The 22,759-nt window shown below is 52.6% G+C and overlaps 1 protein-coding gene across 4 annotated transcripts in view; it reads left to right on the top strand.

Moving 5' to 3' along the window:
* The window catches only part of RPTOR (regulatory associated protein of MTOR complex 1), a 338,061-nt gene that overhangs the window by 155,702 nt on the left and 159,600 nt on the right, over positions 1-22,759 (top strand). For all 4 annotated transcript variants that reach the window (XM_040640059.1, XM_040640061.1, XM_040640057.1 and 1 more), the window contains exon 6: positions 5,364-5,539. In XM_040640059.1, coding sequence (XP_040495993.1) covers positions 5,364-5,539 — 176 coding nt within the window. The remainder of the gene's footprint in view (positions 1-5,363; positions 5,540-22,759) is intronic.

The raw sequence follows: 22,759 nt of genomic DNA, 5'->3' as shown, positions 1-22,759 counted from the left end.
GCCCCCCCCCCCCCCCCCCCCCCGCCGTTCTCACTGCACACAGTGCTGGCAGTCCTGGCCGGCACCTGACGCAGGAGAAGGACATCAGCCCTCACCTGGGAGATGACATCAAAATCAGCGAGGCACGCTTCACGCACCAAGATGGCAAAAATAGAACCGGCGGGTGACTCTCAGAGCTGGCAAGATCGTGGCAGACTCAGAGCCCTCACACGCTGGCAGGAACGTAAGGCAGTGTGGCCACTTGGAAAACGGCCTGCCGGTTCCTCACCTGTGAGACTCAGAGCCGCTGTGCGACCCAGTGATTCCACTCCTGGCTTGTACCCAAGAGAATTGAAAACATATGTTCACACAGAAACGTGCGCACACGTGTTCATAGCAGCACTATTCGCAAAGCCAAAAAATGGGAATTCTCTTCTTGAAGTGGAAGGCTGCAGAATTCCTCGGTGCCTCCTGTCCTTCCCTTGGTGGCCGTGTAGGAGTCATTGGGGGTGGGATTTGGTTGCAGGTTTGAACCAGGCATCCTCACTGGGGTATGGAATGATTCTAGAGCACGCTATTAACTGTTCAGTCGCCAACAGCAAAGGCTTCACACAGTGCACGGCCCATTCGGGGGCGCTCTCCGGGTGATCCTGACAATCTCGCTATAAACGGGCTCTTTTCTGCCCTGTGATGGGCGGCTCTGTGAGTTCCTGGGCATCAGGGAGGCCTTCGTCCAACAAGAATAAGTCCTGCCCTCCTGGACAGCAGATCGTCCCCAGCCGTGGGTACCACGGAGCTGTTAAGTTGCTACTTAGCATTTGATAGAAACTTATGTAAGTTATTTATGAGAAATTACTGCTGCTTTTAGCTGCTGGTTTTAGTACAGTTGTCTGTCACGTGATAGAGGCTGCATCACTTTCTGGAAGGAGCTGGGTCAGCAGTACACGGAGTCCTTTACAGATCTCGGTCTGTCTGCATTTTGCAAGATGTCCACAGTAAAGCAGGCCTTGGTGAGTTGAGTATAGAAGCTGCTAGAATCCGAGTTAGTACCAGGTAGATGTTACTCTCACAGATGCACCTGTTAAAGGCCCCTGAAGTTATCAGTGCTTTCATCTCTTTATNTGTCTCGTGCATGTGTGTGTGTCCATGGGAAAAAGAAGCAGCACGATGTCAGAGTTCATCGAGGAAATGAGAGATGCAGGCGTGCCCCCAGCAGCCCCAGCTGCAGTGCTTCTGGGATGAGTGCTTCCTGGCCCGCACCAGGTCCGCGTGGCCCTCACCATGTGTTTGAGTCTCTGGATTCCCCGGGAGAAACCCCCGTGAGTGAAGGTGCGTGTTGGGCATGCCCTTCGGGGTGCGTGTTAGCTCCCAGCTGGTGCCGTTCGTGTCTGTTCTGGGCGGCTTTTCAGAGTTCTCTGAGTCGCTGGTGGTTACCATACATGCAGGCTGTTTCCAAAGAGTAGGTTTGATGAAAAGGTCAATATCTTAGATGAATACAAAACCAAAACAATGTGTGAGAAATAATCATCCATTAAGATAGATGTTTGTCTTCCTAGGTTAGGGAGCCTGAAAAACAGTGATTCGTTAGTGGAATCCTTCACCTTGAATGTCTTTTTTTTTTTTTAAATGTCACCATCGTAATGATCCCTAAAGCACCGCTTTCTTGTGCCTTCTGCGTGCTGGGCGGTGTGGTGGGAGGCAGGGACCGTGACGGAGCACTTCCGCTGAACAGGTGGTGCCCGGTCACTGCAGATGCACCTACCACCTTCTCCCATTTACGCCACAGCTGCGAGGGGCTTGTGGGCTTTCTGTCAATGCCTAATTTTGAATTGGGAAATTTAATTTCTAGTAGACATATTTGGAATAACGACATTTCTCCATGTACCTGTCATTTCCTTCTTCGGCATCCACGGAGTACCCCCTGTCCCCAGGACTGTGGAGGCTTTGGGCCAAATGCCAGTGAGGCCCACGCTGCAGACCGCGCAGCCTCGCCGCCGTCAGCGCCGCGGGAGCACTGCCTGTGGACCAGACAGGGCAGGCTTCCGCACACCTGGGGAGGCCTCATCAAACGCAGCGAGCTCCACCGTGGCGGCCAACATGCTAACCTCCAGCATGCAAACCGCCCGCCTCTTTACCTCCCTGCGGGGCCGGTGCACAGCACGGGGGTGCTCCAGTCCCGGGGGGCGTGAGATTTCAGACACTCAGTGAAGACGCAAAGGTGTAAGAGCCGCAGTGTCCGTGCTTGTGGCCGGAGGGCCTGCTCTTCCGTTCTCAGCTCCATCAGAGAGGAAGTTTAACGTGGAAGCAAATCATAAACCAGAAAGCCCAAACCAGGGAACCTCCAGGATTCCTGCTGTGAAAATAGACCTCTCTCTGAAAAGGAAACTAAGAATGTGGAATCTGCTTCGTACATAATGGCTGTGTCTCCGCCCTGAAGTCCAGCCCTGTTTGTGCTTCTCCATGTGCGCACTGGCACTCTTGGAAGCCTGCGGCCTGCCAGGGATCCCCACCAGGCTCCACGGAGGTTTGCCAGGCCTGCCCGAGCCTGGCAGCCCAGTTCTGGGGCTAGGGAGGGGGCACTTGCACCCAGTTCCAGGGCCCAGAGTGTTCCCTCATCCCTGCCCTGGCCCTCTGACACACCTGCCGCCTCCCAGTGTTGCTGTGTGACTTGGGCCTGATGGGCCACAGACCCACCTGGTATGGAAGATCTCTGGTCCGGATGACTCAGGAGCTCGTTCATTCTACCCACGTCCTTCTGGATGGGGCCGTCACAGCAGCCCTGGGAGCCAGTCTCCTGTGGGGAGCAGATGCTCTGCTGGCTGTCTGAGCTGAGAGTGGGACTCGAGGAGAGGATTTCGGGTGTGACTCTGCCGTCTCTTTTCTCTCTGCTTTATTATTTATTTATTATGAGAGTGGGGGCAGGAGGGCAAACATGTTTTTTTTAATTTAATTTTTTGAAAGATTTTATTTATTTATTTGACAGAGCACAAGTAGGCAGAGAGGCAGAGAGAAGGAGAGGGAGAAGCAGGCTCCCCGCTGATCAGGGAGCCCAGTGTGGGGCTCAATCCCAGGACCCTGGGATCATGACCTGAGCCGAAGGCAGACCCTTCACCAACGGAGCCACCCAGGTGCCCCCAGCAGAGAGAATCTTAAGCAGACTCTGTGCCCAGTGCAGAGCCTGACATGGGGCTCGATCCCACGATGCTGAGATCACAACCTGAGCTGAAACCAAGAGTTGGATGCTTGACCGACTGAGCCACCCAGGTGCCCCTGTTTACTTTAAAAATACAGTCTCTGCTGAGGGCTGCACAGTGTGAATGAATTCAGTGCCGCCAAATCATACACTCAGACTTCATGTTATCTGTATTTTACCACCATTAAACCCATTGATCTAAAAGTTGTATTTTTTATTAAAAAGTTTAAATTTTTTAAGTATTCGGTATAGAAGTGTTTGGTGTTCTGGGCACAGTGCTCTTGTTGCAGAATGGCTTTACTACCTTCCGTTTGAGAGGTTTGAGGTTAAGAACAAGGTCTGCTCAGCAGGAGTCACGCCGCCGTGTGTCGTCACCAGTGTGCTGCACAGAACTGGGGGCCTGGTGGGCAGAGCCCACCAAGTGCCCACCTGTGTCCCGGGCGGGGGGTTTCAGCAGGGTCCAGAGGGGCCCGTGCAGCCCGGACCCCGGAGCAGCCTCATACTTGCGTGACCCCAGCACCAACTGAGGGACAGGTCGCACATGCCATTCCTTGGGGGCTCCGCTGCCTCATCATGAAAGATCTCTAAGAATGGAAATAAAACTTACCTTATGGGGCTGTTTTCACAAGCACATGAAATAGTAACTGGGAAAGAACTTGGAGAAATGTCGACAGCTGTGCAGACAGAGGGCTGGTCTGTGAGCAGCAGACACAGTCACGCCCAGCCCGGTCCACGCAGCACTCAGCTGTGGCCGGCGATGACTAGCCACGGTGCCTCCTGTCCCTCGCGGAGCCATGATGGTCCATAGGGAGGGGAAGGAGTCCTGCCGCTCTGGTGCTTGGAACCCAAGGACCCCTCGCCCCCCCTGCCCGCTTGCCTGTGCTCTGGAACCTCACTGTGCTGGGGCCTCGGGCCTTGTGGCGCAGGGGAGGGGTGCTGTGGCCGTGCTGCCCTTCTGGCGGTGGGGACCACCTGCGTTCGCCGCAGCGAATAGTTTTTGTTCCAGGCAGCTCGTGGCTGTTTGTAGGTGAGTGGGCGATGAGGTCCTGGACATTGTGCGCACCCCTCACAACCGGCATTTTCTGGGTTTTAATTTTCATTATGTTAGTGACCTGTCACCCCGCAGGCAGCTGGCGTGCGGGAAGTGCGAAGCCCCTTCGGCCCCGTGCGGTTTTGTCCGCTTGCCCTCTGCTGTGCCACCGCGCTGTGCCCAGCTGCTGGGAGGGCCGCCCTCTGCTTCCATGCCACACCGTGCCCGCCGCCCCGCCACGGAAGCCCTTCCCAGGAGCTCGCGGGGGAGGACCGGAGGACCGGATTGCCACGCGAGTGCAGCGCAGCCATGTGGATAGTGGAGGAGGGGTCCCAGGCCGCGCGCTGGCGGAAGTGGTTCGGTTGTCTGAGGGTCCCCGATTTTGGTGAATTCTGCTGTTTTTCACGAGGCTGCCCCCTCAGTCCACAGTAACTCACGTGGTGCTTTTCCTCCCACGACGTGGGTGTGCTCCAGGCTTCACTTCCAGGGCCCCGCCGACCAAAGTCTCGATGGAGGAAATCTCAAGCAGGAACTACTGTCCCTGCTTCAAAGAGAAATGAAATTCTACGTCACAACAAAACGAAACAGAAGAGCCCCACTCCCTGGTTACAGAGTCAGTACACACTTGTTAGCAGGACATTTGAGATGTCAGGTGAAGCTCGCAGACACGGAACCAGCTGGGCGGCCGCGGTGAGCTTCTGTGTCCGTGGCCTCCCCGGCGGGGGCGCGCCTATGCTCACACCCTGCCATCTGCTGTGTGCCGGTGGTGGTGGTCACTTGCTGTAGGCTGAACATCATCCTGTGTCGGTAAACACACCAAAATAAGGATGCCGGATTAAAGAGCGGATTTTAAAATCAACACTAAAGACACCATGCGAGGCCCGGAGGGCAATTCGCGTGAACGTTGGGATAATCGCAGCGTAAGGAGGGCCCTTAGCTCAGAAAACCGTAGAGAACTTATTTCCCAGACACCTGCCTGGTGGTGTCAGTGGGTGAAAGGCCCTTGGTAAGGGGCTTGAGGCCACGTGCTACGGGAGGGCCCCCACCACGGCCTCTCCGGGGCTGCCTTGTGAGTCTTTCCTTCGGGGCCATGTTTCCAGCCGACGCTGTCGTTGTCCACGACCACTGAGCCGCTCTTTCCCTTAATGCTCTGCCCTGCAGGTCGCGGCCATTAACCCGAACCACCCGCTGGCGCAGATGCCCCTGCCCCCGTCCATGAAGAACTGCATCCAGCTGGCTGCCTGCGAGGCCAGCGAGCTGCTGCCCATGATCCCCGACCTCCCGGCCGACCTCTTCACGTCCTGCCTCACCACCCCCATCAAAATCGCCCTGCGCTGGTAAGTGGCTCCCGCCGTGACCTGGGCTTCCCCCGGGGACCCGGGTGACGCAGATCCCAGGGATCTGCCTGGGTTTCACAGACGCCAGCAACGGGCGTAAACAGCCACCCGAGGCTCGGGCTTTCCTCACGGGTCAGAGGTGCGTGCAGTTTGTTGCTTTGTGGTGCCCGAGCGCACCCTCCGCGTACCGGTCAGCTGTGGGAGTGTCCTCAGCAGCATCGTGGTCGTTCTGGAACTCAGGTTGTCGTGACGAGGAGAGCTGGTTGGTCCCGAGGTAGAGTGGAAGCAGGACCTTTCAGGTGATTCCTGGCCGTACACCGAATCATGATCCTTTCCTACTGTGCTCTTTGTCGCGGTCCAGTGTGCTCGAGAACACGACCGAGGACACGGGTGGACGTGGGTGGGACACTCCCAACAGTAGAACCTGTGTTAAAGACCCCGTGTCACTGTGGGGCCCACCATGGGACGTGTGGGCTCTGGTCTCCAAATCGGGCTCTGCCGCCAACCACCTGCTGCTCCTTTATTCCCCCCTGTTCCGTTTCATGTTTCGCTGAGAAGCTTCCGTGTAGCACCTGTTGCGCAGCCGGGGGACGAGCCCGCGTCAGGAGGCGCAGGAGAAGCACGCGGCTGGGTGCTGTTGCCTGCGCTCTGGGGGCGCTTTCCAGGGCTTTCTGCCAGGAGACGCACAGACCACAGGTCTAAAGAAGCAGCGAAACACATGTAGACCCCGGGGCTCGATAGCACAGCGAGCAGCCCCTGGGGAGACCTCTGAGGGCCCAAGCTGCTTGCATGGACTTGCGTCTTTGCCTCTGTAGCAGTGTCCCCGTCAGTCCAGCACCCCCAGACAGACGTTAACAGTGCAGGGCTGGCTGAGCAGCGCCCCTCTGCCACCCTCACCCTTGCCCCCAAATCCCAGGGAGAGCCTCCTGTAGGATGACTCACCCCTGAGCAGTGAGTGGGGAGGAGCTGCCCAGAGGGCCCGGCAAAAGGGTGACCCACAGTGCCCCTCAGCGGCCCGGGCTCATCCCCCAGCTGACACGGACCAGGGTCTGCCTAGGGACGTTCCCCAGTGCGCCCCGAGAAGCAGAAATCAACACCGCGGGGCACGGCCAGCACGGAAAAAAGCTGTCGAACACCCACCAGCATGTGATGGGGAAATGAAGGAAGACGCTAGAAGCAGGAGGCGGGACTGCAAAGCAGGAATATAAAAACATGCCCAGTGGAGACAGGAAGAAGGAACACAGGGGATGGGGTTCGTGGCAGGGGAGGGCGGCTGCAGCCTGCATCGGCTGGAAGGGGACATTGAGGAGCTCAGGGCAGCAGCCGGGAGGGACAGAGAACAGGCCAGAAGGGCAGGCGGCACAGAGAGAGATGGATGCTCCCACCTGCAGGGAGAGGTTGGCAGCGGTGCGGCTTCCGGAGGGTAACACGGCCACGACCCCAGGACATGGGGAAGAGGCGGACGCACCCGCCCACCAAGAGGATAGGCGGGCTCCACCTGTCGGCTCCCTGCCTGCAGGTGCGGCTCTCTGGATGTGGGTCTTCGCTCATGAGGTGGTTTATGAGGTTTTCTCTGTAACTGTACTGTTTGGTGGCTGCCAGGAAAGATTATAGGCCGTGTGACGTGACCGCAGGAAGATCTCTGGTCCAGATGACTCAGGAGTCCATTCATTCTTTTCATCATCTAAAAAAGAATTTATAAATCCCACGGTGTACTTCAGTCCTACACTGAGCACTGTAGGAGATGCAGAGAAGCATGTTGCCCTCACAGATTCAAGATTCCAGCCGAGGAGACAAGCTCTGGCCTGAAAACTAACGATGGACGTGGGAGCTTGACGCAAGGCAGAGGGCATCTGAGTGTTGCAGGCAGCACAGGGTCAGGACTGAATGCACGCATGCACCAGGGGCTCTCGCGTTCCCAGGGATACAGCCATCTGAGGGCCAGCGAGACCCATAGAGGAGATAACGCCCAGTGGGGTGGCCGTTGCCAGGGCTGGCACGCGTGTCTGAGGAGAGTGAGCACGTGCATTGGCCTAGTTACATGGGAAGGTGTGGGGAGGGGTGTAGTTGACGGTGGTCCGCATCGGCTGGGGATGCTTTGAACACTGAGCCACAGACCTGGGCTTGGAGGACTGGCCGGGAGAGTCCGGATGGTGTTTCTGTGGGAACATGACTTAGTAAGAATAGTGCTGTAGGGAGACGATCCATGGAATGATGGGGAGGCAGGGCCACACTCGGGCCTTCCCACAGCCCGATCCAGTCCCAATCTGGTCCCGATCTGGTCGAAGGCGTCAGCAGGAAGGTGGGAATCTGTGGGCAGGAGCCCCTGCAGATGGGCCTTGAAATCTCCTGGGGAGCAGGTCTCGTTTCCACTCACTTTCCCGCCCCTCCCTCCAGGATTTCCTGCCCTTCCTGCCTCTGTGCACCCCGACTAGAGTGCCTGCTGTGAGCCAGGGGTGCTCAGGGAGCACGTGCCTCCCCCACCCCCGGCTGTGGCTGATTTGATGGGACTCTCACAGGGCACTTGCAGGTTTTCGGGCAGGTGATGGAGATGTTCTTCTGCCCGTGTCTCCAGCAATCTCCTTTCCATCTTGGTCAGGAAGGACTTGGCGTTCACTAGGGAAGCTGCTGTCACTCAGACGCCATTCGGCCTATGCAAATTCTAGAGTGGGTCCCTGCCCTCCGACCGGAGCGTAGGCTTTCACCCTGCCACGACATGATGCATTATCTCAGGAGTGACCTGAGATCTTTTTTAGAGTTAGGATATGATTAAAACTTGTAAAAGTAAGCATTTAGTAGCAAGCACTGTGAAAAACAACTCAAACTCACTTGGTGACCATCAGATGGACGTTGGAATCAGTAGGTCACAGCTGCAGGGGACGGTCATCAGATGACCACTGTCACAACAACGAGGCTCTCTCCCAAGTGGGAGGACCTCTTACAGTAAACCAGTCTGTGCCACAGGACTGTCCTTATGATGGCCGTAAACCATGTTATCAGAAGACTCGTCGGGTGAAACGTGCACTTGTCTACAATAGCCAAGTTAAAAACCACCAGCTTTTTTTAAATGGAGAAAGGAAAACTGGTAGGTAGTGCTCATTTATACTTTTAGGGGTAAGGTTTTGTTTTTTCCTCTAAAAAGTCAGTATCTTCCAACTTAAAGTGGAATATACATTCTTTGTAGAAATCAACTAAAAAGCAAAAAAGAAGGAAAGATTATTCAAGATTTTACCATCTTTAACACGATGAGTGTTAACTCATTGGTGTTTTTTCCATCAGTCTTTTCTCTGCCGTGCATCTCTGTGCGAGGTCGTGGGGCTCTCTGCGCGTGCATCTCCGTGCGAGGTCGTGGGGCTCTCTGCGCGTGCATCTCCGTGCGAGGTCGTGGGACTGTCTGCGCGTGCAAATCCGTGCGAGGTCGTGGGGCTGTCCGCGCATGCATCTCTGTGCGAGGTCGTGGGGCTGTCTGCGCGTGCAAATCCGTGCGAGGTCGTGGGGCTGTCTGCGCGTGCATCTCTGTGCGAGGTCGTGGGGCTGTCTGCGCGTGCATCTCTGTGCGAGGTCGTGGGGCTGTCTGCGCGTGCATCTCCGTGCGAGGTCGTGGGGCTGTCTGCGCGTGCATCTCTGTGCGAGGTCGTGGGGCTCTCTGCGCGTGCATCTCTGTGCGAGGTCGTGGGACTGTCTGCGCGTGCATCTCTGTGCGAGGTCGTGGGGCTGTCTGCGCGTGCATCTCTGTGCGAGGTCGTGGGACTGTCTGCGCGTGCATCTCTGTGCGAGGTCGTGGGGCTGCATAAGACTTCACTGTATTGATGTTTTGTGTTTTATTTAACCAGAGCCTAGGACTTTAGGATTTAGGATTCCGGTAAATAAAGGTTGGGGAGCTCTGACTAACTCTAGGGTAGGGGTGTGCCCACACCTTCTGTAAAGGGCCAGATAGCAAGTCGTTTGGGCACCGTGGGCCCGAGGGTCCCAGCTCTGCTGATGCGGCACAGAAGAGCCATGTGCAGTATGTGTGCAGATGAGTGGAGCTGTGTTGCGGTAAAACTTATTTGTGAAAACAGGCAGTGGGTCCTGCCTTGCCGGCCGGTACTTTAGAAAATGAAACCAGGATTTTATCTCTAGATGACTGCTGTCCTCATCTACTGCTCAGGAAATAACCTAAAAACAGGCCTCCTCCCTCCTTCCTCCTCCCTCCTCCCTCCTCCCTCCTCCCTTCTCCTTAACGACACCGTGCTCATTACACAGGTTCAGCTGTGGGGACTGTCGTATGCTGTATACACATACGATAGTCTTGCTTTCTACGTACGAGATGTGTGTGTGCACATTTGGTGGCAAGCGTAAATATTTATGAATCTTCTGTGAGGATGAAGCAGTAGCTGGAAAATGTTGTTTTCTGATTTTCTCTTCATCTGTCTTATTTTCAGAAACTGATAATTTCAGTAATTCTGAAATGAGCAAGTACGTTGTTCCCTAAGGAGTGACTTCCTTGCTCACACTGTATGTCAGTGCGGTGTAAGGGTCTAAAGTGTATGTTTTCCTTGGCCTGTTTTCATTCTCGGATTGGTGGCAGAATGCCATCTTGAATTTATCTCGGGCATGTTGTGTACTACTGAATATTATGGCTACCTAATTTGCTGTGGGACTCGCTATAAAACACATTGATGCCCGGCATGGAATCGTATTGTTTATTAAAGAGAATGATAGACAGTATTTTTGATTGAAGAGAGGTCAAGAAACTGGTTCCTTCCTTTCAATTAAATTGAGGAATTTCAAGGAGTTTAAATGTTAATGATGCAGGATTAATGTAGATTTGTCCACATGGGAAGTCTCACCCTCGTGTTTACCCAGCGAGAGAGGCGAACGAGAGAGGCAGTCACCAGGCAGGCAGAGCCCGCACCGGCGTCTGGCGTCCACCCGGGTGTGAGTCCTGGCTCGGGCAGTTACTACTGGAGGTGCCCCCCGCCCCCCCTGCCCCCCCCCGCACCGGCGTCTGGCGTCCACCCGGGTGTGAGTCCTGGCTCGGGCAGTTACTACTGGAGGTGCCCCCCGCCCCCCAGGCCCGCCGTAGGGCTGACCGAGCTGATCCGTGCGGCGGCACCGATGATGCCTGGTCCGTGCGAGCCGCTCTCATCACCGAGATGTTAGCGCTTCGGCCAACGAGAAGAATGAGTCGGGCCAGTCGTAATGACTCAGCAGGAGAGAGAGGGCTGAAACCGTCACCCCGGACCGGGGAAAGGCCAGAGAGAGGTCAGCGCTCAGAGCGCAACGCCGGAAGGCGGGGGGCAGGCACCAGGCCGCGGTCGTGTATCTGGCCGTGAGTGCATGCTTACCTCAGCCCAGCACTGGCTGTGACATTTGCTTTGTACCTTCCTTCCTTCCTTCCTTCCTTCCTTCCTTCCTTCCTTCCTTTCTTTCTTTATTTTTTCTTTCTTTCTTTCTTTCTTTCTTTCTTTCTTTCTTTCTTTCTTTCTTTCTCCTTTTTTAAAGATTTAATTAATTTACTTGAGAGAGAGAGAAAGGCTCGTGCACAAGTGTGCATGAGTGGGGGATGGGGGGAGCAGAGGGAGAGGGAGAGAGAATCTCAAGCAGACTCCACACTGAGTGCGGAGCCCGATACAGGGCTCTATCTCATGACCCTGAGATCATGACCCAAGTCAAAATCAAGAGTTGGACACTCAACCAACTGTGCCACCCAGGCGCCCCTTGCTTTCTGTTTTTCTTGAAGACTCAGCCAAGACTCCATCAGAATTACCTTTACAGACATAAATTCCTGCTGGTTTTTGATGATGGGGTCAACTGTTCTCTGTAGCATTTTCTACAACAGAGCTTCTTTGCTAGAGAACAAATTTTCTACCGTTCAGTGCTCTCTGTGGTAGGAACTTTGTAGCTTCGTCTGAAACGCTGAGTAAAATGCCTCTGCCTTACTTGAAACGCTTGAAGGTAGAGACGCTCAGGGACCCTCCCAGAGAATGAGGCAATCCAGACACACCAGACAACAAACCTGTCCTACCAGGACTTTGTCATAATGTCCCACTTTGTGTTTTAGGCCTTAGTAGAGGGAACTTTAATTCGGAATTTATTTAAATGGTTTTCCTCTCTGGAGGTCTTCACAATAAGGCCTCAGCCACACTCTGGTCCTGCTGCATGGGCCCCATGGGAGCTTCCGGAGTCTTTCTGGTTATGTGATGGGTCACGTGCCCACGCTGAGGAAGGCATTTCCTCCAGACCAGACCGTGTGTGCTCACTATTGCAGGCTGTTGACATACATTCGTCAGGGTGAGTACCATAATGTACATGACAGAGCTCCTTTAAAGAAAGGCCATGTGCAGAAATCTGCCGAACGCTGCTAGGAAAGAGAGCTAAGGGAGCAGAGATGGCAGGGCTGCTGACCTCTGACCCCTATGAGCACTCCCTGGCTCCCCGATCCTAGACCTACTCCTCAGGCTGCCACGGGCAGCAACACTGATGGATCCTTCTGGGAATCCATTCATCCACGAGCCAGAGATGTGGGGACCTTTGGGGACGGCTGAGACGACTGGGGAAGGGGAGAGGAAGCCGAGGCAGAGATGGCAGGGAGCGCGAGCACTCGAGGGCGCGGGCGAGGGCAGTCTGGGCGTGGGCCTCCTGGCTGTGTGGCTGCTCCCCCCACGGTCCTGGATGGGTACAGAGGAAGGAGGGAGAGAAGGAGAGAAAGAAGGTGACCCTAGCCTGCGTCTCTAGAAGGCAGAGGAAGAATTTAGAGAGGATGAACGACAACGTGATGACAGAGGAGACTACCTTGAATGTGAGGAAGAGGCAGGACATAGGGAGCATGAGGAATATAACTGACAGAGTAAGGAACGCAGCAGGTGCGCTGACAAGCAGCACTGTGGGCTCGGCGGAGGACAGAGAGTGCTGGAAGCAGGGCCGGAGATCCCACCAATGAGACAGACGGGAAGAGGGAGAGACCAGAAGGACCGAGTGAACGTCGGAAATCAAAGATAGTGAAGGTATCAGTTATGGAAACTGTCTGTCGGATCAGTCCGAGATGTTAGACAAAACCACCAAAACAATGAAAATAGAAGGTGTAATTTTCACAGAAGGAGAGAAAATTTTCCCTAAAAGAAGGCAGAAAAAGAGAAAAGAAAAGCATGGTAAATAGAAAATGTGAAATAAGGCAGCCAAAATCAGTTTTGAAATAAAGTGATGATCTAACTGTGAGTGAGTTGAATTCATCTCTCAGAGGACAGTGATTCTCAGGTCGGAGAAGATTCACTGCGATACGGCAAATGAAACATCTGAAAGGCTCAAATCACAGGATTTGCAAAGAAGCAAATACGAACCGAGAGAGAGCCGGAGTTTTAACGAGTCCGAGCAGAGCCCGAGACAGGACATGAGAGGGACAAAGAAGAGTGTTTTACGCTGAGAAAGTGCAGGAGACCAGGAAGACACGCCAACACGACTCTCTGCACACCTGGCAGTATGGCCGTGAACTCTGACAGGGACGGAAGGAGCCACGGACAAACGAGGAGTGAAGATGCGGCGGTGCCAGGGAGGTGGCAAGTAGCAAAGTCGGTAAGATTTCAGTACGAGGATTAACGAACAGGGAGCTTAGTGGCATAGAGGACCGTACAGGCCCCAAACACGCATGCACGTTTTTAGCACACGTGGCCAGTCCACAGAAATACGCCATGTGCTGGGCTGCAGAGCAAGCTGTCCTAACTGCGGGGCGTCGCTGTCGTGTCCCCTCTGTTCTCAGACCACCATGCAATGAAGTTGGAGCTCAGTCACGGAAAAAGAGCTTGAAAAAAAGTTCCGAAAACTAAAAATCTTATTCTGAAAACCGTTAAAGAGGAAGTACTTTAAAAATACTGTGAACTACTCTAAGCTGGATGGGGCGGTAGCGGAGCTCTTCTTAGCTGTGGGACATGGCTAAAGCGGGCTCAGATGAGTACGTGTAGTCAGAACACAAGGATTAATGTTGAAGAAAGGCAAGGTGTTCCCCTTTACGGAGCTGGGGGAAATGCCGTAATACGCAGAAAGAAGACCCTTCAGGGAGAGGCAGCCCATTGCTGTTCGGTGTCCACCACCCCGGCAGGTCTGGGGAACTCCCCAAAATTCCACGACAGGCAGGGGAATCTCGGGGCTCCCGCCCCTCCCCATACAAAGTCAGACCCACACTCTCATTGGCAGCTCCTCTTTCAAGCGAGCCTGGTGCCTGCCTCCCGCCTTCCGGCGTTGCGCTCTGAGCGCTGACCTCTCTCTGGCCTTTCCCCGGTCCGGATGACGGTTTCAGCCCTCTCTCTCCTGCTGAGTCATTACGACTGGCCCGACTCATTCTTCTCGTTGGCCGAAGCGCTAACATCTCGGTGATGAGAGCGGCTCGCACGGACCAGGCATCATCGGTGCCGCCGCACGGATCAGCTCGGTCACTCCTACGGCGGGCCTGGGGGGCGGGGGGCACCTCCAGTAGTAACTGCCCGAGCCAGGACTCACACCCGGGTGGACGCCAGACGCCGGTGCGGGCTCTGCCTGCCTGGTGACTGCCTCTCTTCTTCTTCTTCTTCTTTTTTTTTTTTTTTTTTTTTAAGATTTTTTGATTTATTGAGAGAGAGAGAGAGCAAGAGAGCGAGCATGTGCAAGACGGGCAGAGGGAGAGGTAGAGACAATCTCAAGCAGACTCCACGTGAGTGCAGGGCCCGACGCGGGGCTCGGTCTCACGACCCTGAGATCACAACCTGAGCCGAAAAGAGTCAGACACTTAACCGACTATGCCACCCAGGTGCCCCGCCTCTCTCCTTTGCTATAATTTTGTCCCCAGTGGTCTTTCTTGTCTTGCTCCTTTTCTTTCACTTTGGTGGCGATACGGTGGGAGTTGAGATCCATGTTTAAGTAAAGGTCTTAGCGGCTCACCTAACTTGAGAAAGGCTCTATCAAGCTCTTCAGCAAACATGCTTGGTGGAAAAACTTGCGACACCTTCCCTTTGAGGCTGGGAACAAGGCGAGGATTCTGTCTGGCACTGCTGCAGGACTAGAAGTGCTGGCCATCAGTAGGACAAGTAAGCAACAGAAAACACAAAAACGTGTAGTTATCTCTACAGCGTGGACCATCTCTCGTATTCCATCGATTCCAGGATGCACGCTGTCACGGTGAGCACCTCCAAGATCCAGCGCCCTCTTACAGTAAGTTACATGTCTGTTTAGTTGGCAGCACCCTTTCTCTCCTAGTGGTACATGCAAAGGTCCCCTGAGAGACACACATGATGACCTTTCTCTTCGCCCTGTATGTGAGAGAAACTGACGTTGCTGGGGAATCGTGGGTAAAATATCAGGTAAGCAGCAGGTAGAATTGGTGAACGAGGTTTGTATGTACTAGGTATCTATATCTACACACACACATAACTGATCTCAAAATCATAATCGTATTTATAGGTTTTAATTTGAAAAGTCTAAATTGTATGGTCTTTATCTGTAAGACCAAAAAAAGAAAAACTCATTAAACTATAAGTAGAAGAAAAGAAATTTTTTGTAAAAGGGCAAAAATAAACAGAAAATGTACCAGAAAAATCTAGAAACCCATGAAACTAGATGATAATTTTTGAAAAGTTCAATAAAATTGTTTGGAATGGTCAAGACCACAAAGGAGACACAGATTACCTATATCAGAAATAAAAACGGGGCCATCCCCACAAACCCCACAAGCATTAAAAGGGTTATAAGGGAATCCTTTTAAGTATAAGGACTTTATTCCAATAATTCTACATCTTGGATGAAATGGATGAATTCTGTGAAAGACACAAATTACCAAATCTGGCACAAGAGGAAAAAGAAAATCTGGAGAGTTTGTATCTCAGAAAGAAACTAAATTACGGTTAAAAGCCTCACAAAGAAAACTCCGGGCCCAGATGTCGATACTGATGAATTCTCAAATGTTATACAAACTCTTTCAGAAAACAGAGGAAGGGGATCATTTTCTATCCCATTCTGGAGGCTAACTTTCCCTGAACATCAAAGTCAGACAAAGACTATACAAGGGGGGAAAACAAGAATTTACAGGCCAGAATTTCTCATTAACACAGGTATAAAAATCCTTAACAAAATATTAGCAAATAAAATCTGTGAGTATATGGAAGGGATAATAAAGTGTTAGGATCAAGCAAGGTTTATCTTAGGAATGGAAGGTTTGTTTAGCAAGTACAAATCAGTACACTCAATTCATTGTAATGTACATGATATTATGGATGGATTCACTGTCCTTTTCCGGAATAAAAGAGAAAAACCAATAGATGCATAAAAAGCATTTGACAAAATTTGACACCCATTCATGACAAACCAATTCAGAAACTAGGAATGGAAGCACACATTCTCAATCCCTAGAAGGCATGTAGGAAAAGCCTGTAGCTAACACTGTACGGAATGGTGAAAGGTTAAGCGTTGGTCCTGGAAGGCTGGAAACAAGACTAAGAGTTCACTCTCACCATTACTGTTCAGTATTGTACCAGAAGTTCTGGCTGGTGCAGTAAAGCTAGAAGAAAATAAAAGGGCCTGCAGATTGGCAAAGAAATAAACTGCTTATTTGTAGACAACATGGTTGTCTACCTAGAAAATCACGAGAGGTCTGCAAAAACGTTTCTGGAATTACTAATTTATTGTACCAAGGTTCTAAGGTATAAGATCGATACCCCCACATCAGTTGCATTTCGGTATAGTAATGACAAACAGTTGGAAATTGAAATTTAAAAATATGATTGGCTGTGGCATCAAAATTCTGAAGTACTTGGGATGAACGTAACAAAACCTGTACCAGACCTGTGCCCACGACATACAGAATATCGCAGAGAAAGACACGTGTACGCGGAGAATTACACTGTACTTAGGAATGAAACACTATTTTAAATCTACCCAACTTGATCTATAGATCCAGTTCAATCCCAGTTAGAATCCTCTTTTTTAATCCTATTTTTTAAAAGAAATTGACAAGTTGAACTTTAATCCTATATAGAAATGCAAAAGAACAATTTTGAAAAAGAGGCACATTGGTTTATCTCGAGACTTCATATAGTTAGTAATCATGCCTTGTGGCATTGGCATAGGGACGGCCATAGAAATCCGTGGACCAGAACACAGAGCGCAGATGTAGACCCACACGTGTATGCCCAGTTGGTTTTGGACAGAGGTACCAAGGAAATCTGATGGAGAAAGGATGGTCTTTTTAACAAATGCTACTAGAATAATTGGCTGTTCATTCAGGAGAAACAAAAACCCTCGCCCTTATTTTATACTCTACAGAAAAATTAACTTCTGATCTTATACAGGTTAAAATTATAAAATTTGTAGGTGAAAACATAAGAGAAATTGTTGATAATTTTTTAGGCATGACCCAAACAACACAAACCATTAAAAACATTGATCCATTGAAGTTCATCAAAACTAAAAACTTCTGTTTGATAGACACCGTTAAGACACCTGTTGGAAAGATTTACAATACGTGTGTCTGACAAAGACCTGTACAGAGAATATAGAAAGACCTTTTTCAAAGTCAAGAAGACCACCCAAATTTTAAATAAATGGCCAAATGATTAGAAGAGATACTTTACAAAAAAAGACACGTGCACGACTGATAGACACCTGAAAGGTGTGCAGTGTGTGGTGGAGAGTGGACCGTCCGGAGCTCTCATACATTGCCAGTGGGAACGCAGAATAGTACAGCCACGTCAGGGATCGGCTGGCCATCTCTAGTGACGTTAAGTACGGCCCGTCAATTCCATACCTGTGTATTTACCCGAGAGAAGAAAACCTCTGTTCACGGAAAGATGTGCACATGAATGTTCCTAGCAGCTCTGTTGATGATATCCCAAACCTGAACAAACCCAAATGCCCATCAGCAGGTGAACAGATAATCAAATTGTGCTCCATCCCCACAACATATGACCTCTTACCAATAAAAAGAAATGAGCCGTTCGTAACAGCGTGGGGTCACACATGTCACACACTGGGTGGACGGCCCTCTGTGAAATGCCTGTACTTTAAAATCATGTCTCCTCCTGTTTCTCTTTAATCTCAGCTGACCACATTAAAGTGCTGCCCAAGACTCAGCGTCAGCGATAATGCTGAAAGCTGAGAAATCATGTTTATAGAGTTACTGCTTAGATGACCTGTTAGACCAAATTTCAGGCACGTGGGGCCTTTGGAAAATCAGCTTATTTCCCTAAGAAAAGTATTTTCTTAAATACATTTTTTTAAAGGGCAGGTTGCCTTTTTAATACAGGTTTGTGTTGGAGCTTATTTAACTTGTAGTAATCTACTGTTGGCTCACATCCACTCTTCTCCTCCAATGTTTATCTAACAAGAGAACCAGGGAATGCGTGATCTCAGACGGGATCTTGCAGGCAGTTTAGTGACTCTGAGAGTCTTTTGTGAGAGTTTGAATGCATCGGTATGTAGTGTGGATGGAAGACGCAGGGTAACAGGCATGAACGGAATATTTTTTAACATACCAGGAATGTTCACAGGAGAATAAAGATTTTGTGCAGCTCAGCTCACAGTGGGGCTCTCACAGCCACTGAGTTATGAATGTAATTCCAGGACATCAAGGTTGGCTGAGATGGTACTCCTAAAATAGCGTCTGCCCCCGCTAGGCCCACTCCCCACCCCACCTAGTCCTCCTGGTTGTCCTTGGCCAATGGGAGGAAAGCCGTTTGTCCTCTGGTGTTTGGATACCGTCATCACCGTGTTCCAAATTAGTTTTAATCTCTGTTTGAAGTCCTACCTGCAGAGCAGCTGAATTACATCACATTTGATAAAACAGTGACATGTTAACTATTTATTTGCCTTTGCGTATCTTCTTACTCAACTTCTGGGCATTTTAATGGTGCTTTGACTTGTTATCTGATCTGTGTGCCTAAGTGTGCACGCCCCTCCACGTGTAATCAGTAATACAAAGCCGCATCGCTCTCAAAAGCGTAAACACACACAGCTGCGTATTTTATAGTGAACATTCGTGAACCTTATGGACACCAAACAGCAATCATTTGATTGGTTTACTTTGAAAACCATTTCTTTCTCATTTTTTTTTTTTTGTGCTAAGATGGGATTGATGGTCCCTCCTGAATGCATCTTCTTGAATTCCAGAGTCACGTGGCCGTGTGCAACCCACGCAGATGGCGGCATGGTGTCCCCAGTTGTTTACAGATGTGTCAGTCAACAAAGCCACGGGGCGTCAGCTTCTTTGGTGTTCTTGCTCCTTGTCGCTCGTGCCCCTCCTGTTTGCAGACTTGGTGTGCAGCCGTTCAAACCAGATGCAGTGGCCACGTTGAGTCCCTGTGACGTGTTCAGTGCTGTCAGCTGGTCGTTGGAACAGCCTGATGTTTGCTTATTCTGCCGTTGTACTAACAGCTTCTTTGGATTGCCTGTTCTGTTCCAGGTAGCCTTAGACGTACTTGCAGTGTAAAGATTTGTGAGACAGAGTCCCTGTCCTCTAGGGAGACACGCACGCTTATCATGCTGCTCCTGGAACTGAGAGGACAGTGACCCGCTTCCTTCTGCTTGCCTCAGAGGCAGGCAGCGTCGTCTGTGCTGGGTGTTGTCACTTCTGAAGCTCCGGGGATGAGTAAAATCCCACCACTCAGGGAGAAGGTGGACACGGCGTTCTGAGCAGACAATCCTGTCTGGCTCGTAGGCTGGGACTACTGTTTGGGTGATGGTGGACAGCCCAGTGTGGCGGAGCCCCTGAAGTCTGAGGGAAGGGATATGGTGACTGTGACCAACAAGGAGGGTGAAGGACACGAACAGGAAGCTCGGGAGCAGGTCCTGTTCTGGAGACATCTGCTCTGTGAGGTGCGCTGCTGCTCCGGGGTCTGGTCTCCAGAGCCAGGGACACAGCCTGACTCAGAAGACAAGCACATACCCCACCAATCGCATGGTGTAGGTCCTGCTGGGAATGTGCACAGGTGCTTGGGCACAGGCAGCCCCCTCAGTGTGGACACGACTCGAGTGGCCATGACCTGAGGGGGCTCCCAGCTGGCCCTCCGCAGCCCCGTCCGCGGTCAGTGGAGGGCACAGAGTTTGCGGGTGTAACTCACAGGCTCTCCCAGTCATTCTGATGCCCTCCTCTCGTTAAGAACACACAGCTAGGGAATAGCTACATTACTCACAGGGGACCGGGTGGGATGGGGTGTTAGACATGGGAGAAGGTCTGAGCACCTAGCAGGAGGTAGCAGGAGGCTGCAGACTTTTAGCTAAGTCTAGAGGAGGGAAAGGGAGGGTGTCGGACTCACCAGATCACGTGGCAGGCTGGGTCATCTATAGGTCATCTCTGGGTCATGCGAGTTTGCTGTTTTAGGCATGAGAGGCTGTGTAGGTGAGTATGACAGGAGGAAGGGGAGGTTTCTGCTGGGGCAGGGCCGGGGGTGCTGTTCAGCCAGATTCAGTACCACTGTGTAGACGGGCTGGGATGACTGGCAGGGAGAGCACGAGTGAAGGTGGGAGCGCATCCTATGGGCAGGGAGGAAGGCCGTCAGAGAGGAGGAGCCGCGGGCTGTGCGCCTGGAGAGCAGGGCCGTCAGAGACCAGGGGGCGGACCCCTCGGCCTGAGAGGCCACTTCAGTTGACAGGGAGTCACCGGTCCCCGTGCCAGTTCTAGAGGGGCTTTTGGAGCTGCCGTCAGAACGTGGCAGGTCGACTTGAGACCAGACAAGGCTGCTTTAATGGAAGTCGAGTAGAAACGGGGGAGAGGCAGACGTGAGATTGAGAGACAGGGTCGTGAGGCTTGTTAGCTGTTTTGGGTGCACTTGTAGGCAGGAAGGTGGCTGTTGTGTGGGGAGGAAGCCATTGAGCGTGCATTAGCACACAGCTTTAGTGCCTTGGGAGCGGGGCATGTGCCCGCCTCGAAGGGCATAGCGAGCCTGGACAGACACAGGGGCGGCGCTGCAGGGCTGCTGTCCCTTTCTGACCTCACACTGCCCCATAACTCGCTACTGGTAGATGTTCTGCTGCAAATCTAAGCTTTTGCTAAAATTAATTATAAGATGAGGGATTCGGGCATTTTTGTCACCCCCACTGTTGTTTGAGGATGACACACCGTCCCTTGTGAACGCAGTCTCTCTGGTTAGGCCCGTGCACAGCTGGCATCAAGCCATCAGACACATGGAGCCCGCAGGAGGACATTGGACACGCGGGCACGTGTGCATCCTTCCTGTGTGGGGTGCGCACCAGACGGGGCTTTGGGTGGTTTCAGGCACTACCATGGTATCGAGCAAGAAGATGCGCCCTCATCAGCTGTCCCTCGTATCTTCATTTCCATGTGCTCCCCAGAAACGAAGTAGAAAACAGAAGACAAGGGCGGAGGGACGGAGGCTGCAGGGAGTGAGCACAGGGGCCGCCATCAGGACACGCGTGGGGCGTCCTCGTCTGCTGTGTGAGAACAGCTAGGGGTGGAGAAGGTAAACCCCTCCCCAGACGGGCACGGCCTGCGTGCGGCAGAGCTGCCGTCAGGGCCCGGGGTGCGCTGTCCGAGGGTGTTCTTTATTCCCATCCTGCTCTCCCTGGTCACCCGTCGGGGGCTTCAAAAATGCGGGTCTCGAAATCAGACTCTCTGCAAGAGTCTTTATGGTAGAACGCCCCCATCACGGGTGCTGGGGCATGGAGGCGGTGGCCCAGCAGCGCGGGAGGCCGAGGCAGTGGCCTGGACAGTGCTCCTCGCAGCCGCACCTGGACAGGCCGGCATAGACACTGTTGATTGCTCCGGAATGGGAGCTCCGCCAGCGCCCTGCCGCCCCCCCCCCCGCCCCCCACGGGCTGTGCGGGAAAGTGGGCAGTGTGCTGGCGTGCCACAGTGGCACCTGAATTATGCCGCGGTAAATAGTGTCTCCTGGTGTGGGGTTTAATATGTGGGCTGGTTGTCAACACAGTATATTCTGTGAATGCAGGAGAAGCAGTCATTTCAAATATCTCTTCTTTTTATGGCTCAGTTTTTCTTGTTCTTTCTCACTCCCTGGCCAATTGTTGAGCTTGAAGCTTGCTGGAAAGGGCCTCCCTTTATTTTGATTTCTGCCTGTGCTTTGCTCAAGCCCTGCCCCCAGAGGTACTCTGTACAGGGAGGATATTACTGGAACGGTGGCCAATGCCCGGCCAGGAGTCTGCTGTGCCCATGAAGCTCACGCTGCCCCATCCTGGGTCGGCCGCTGCTGACTTGGTTTTGCTTCCCCGGCACTGGCCACCCTTCCTCGTGGGTGCTCCAAGCAGACAGGGCTTGTCGGGGGCATGTTGTCACCATGGGGCTGCCACGAAGTTGTTCTTTCTGGAAGCCAGATGTGCGGCGGCTCGCTGCCCGTCGTGTGCGCCGTCATGCAGCGGTCCTGTCTTTGGACTGTGTGCCTTCGCCGGGCCCCTCCAGGCAGCCATGGCGGAAGGCAGGGTTGTTGGTGTAGCGGTTCCCTCTCCTGCCACACGGGCCAGTGACGCGGCCAGTCCCAAGCAGGTACAGGGGCTCTTCTTGGGGGCACGTCAGGCTGTAGCCTGAGTTCTTCTGCCTGTCTGCTCAAAGGAGTGCTGATGTTGCATTTATTGGAAACACCTGAAGTTTTAGAAGGGCTTCTATCCCGTTGGTGTTGTAGGACACCAGGATATCCTAAGAAACCAGGGGCTCTGGGACCCTGAAGACCGTTCTGGTCCCGTCCGTCCCCGTTTGTAAGCGCAGTGTTCTGAAAGACCCAACGTGCGGTGACCATATTCTCCTTCCCTTGTCATAGAGATGACAGGTGAGACCGTGGCTGAGCGCTTCTGCGTGTGTGAACTTTATAATGTTAATTGCAGAGCGCTCTGTAACCTGTGACGTGCCTTCCCGTACGGCTTCACCGTTGTTTTTGCTAATAGCCCGAGGACCAAAGATGCATGAGCATGGCCGTGTTACTGATAAGGAACCGATGCTCAGCGTGTGGCTGCCGGGCTTACAGCCTCATTCATAGCAGACCTAAATGGACGTACGGACGTACGGCTCCTCCGATCCCAAACCCTATGTTCTAGCCACGGCCCCACCCCCGCCTGCTTCAGGCACTTGAGGCGATGTTGCTGCACGGTGTCATTGTAATCGACAGTGTTCCACAGTTCACCTAAGAACCAGCTCTCCTCTGGGGACCTTGCAGACCTTCCGGTAGCTGGCGGAACAGCGTGTGTCCTTGTGGAGCTGTGGGACATGTGTTCGGTGGCAGGGGATGAAGGTGCCCCAGAGAAATCAAGGAGGAC

This window comes from Ursus maritimus, unplaced genomic scaffold, assembly GCF_017311325.1.
Source record: "Ursus maritimus isolate PB19 unplaced genomic scaffold, ASM1731132v1 scaffold_24, whole genome shotgun sequence".
NCBI classification, from domain to species: domain Eukaryota; kingdom Metazoa; phylum Chordata; class Mammalia; order Carnivora; family Ursidae; genus Ursus; species Ursus maritimus.
Note: the sequence above shows the minus strand (reverse complement) of the source record. Positions and strands in the feature narration are given on the sequence as shown.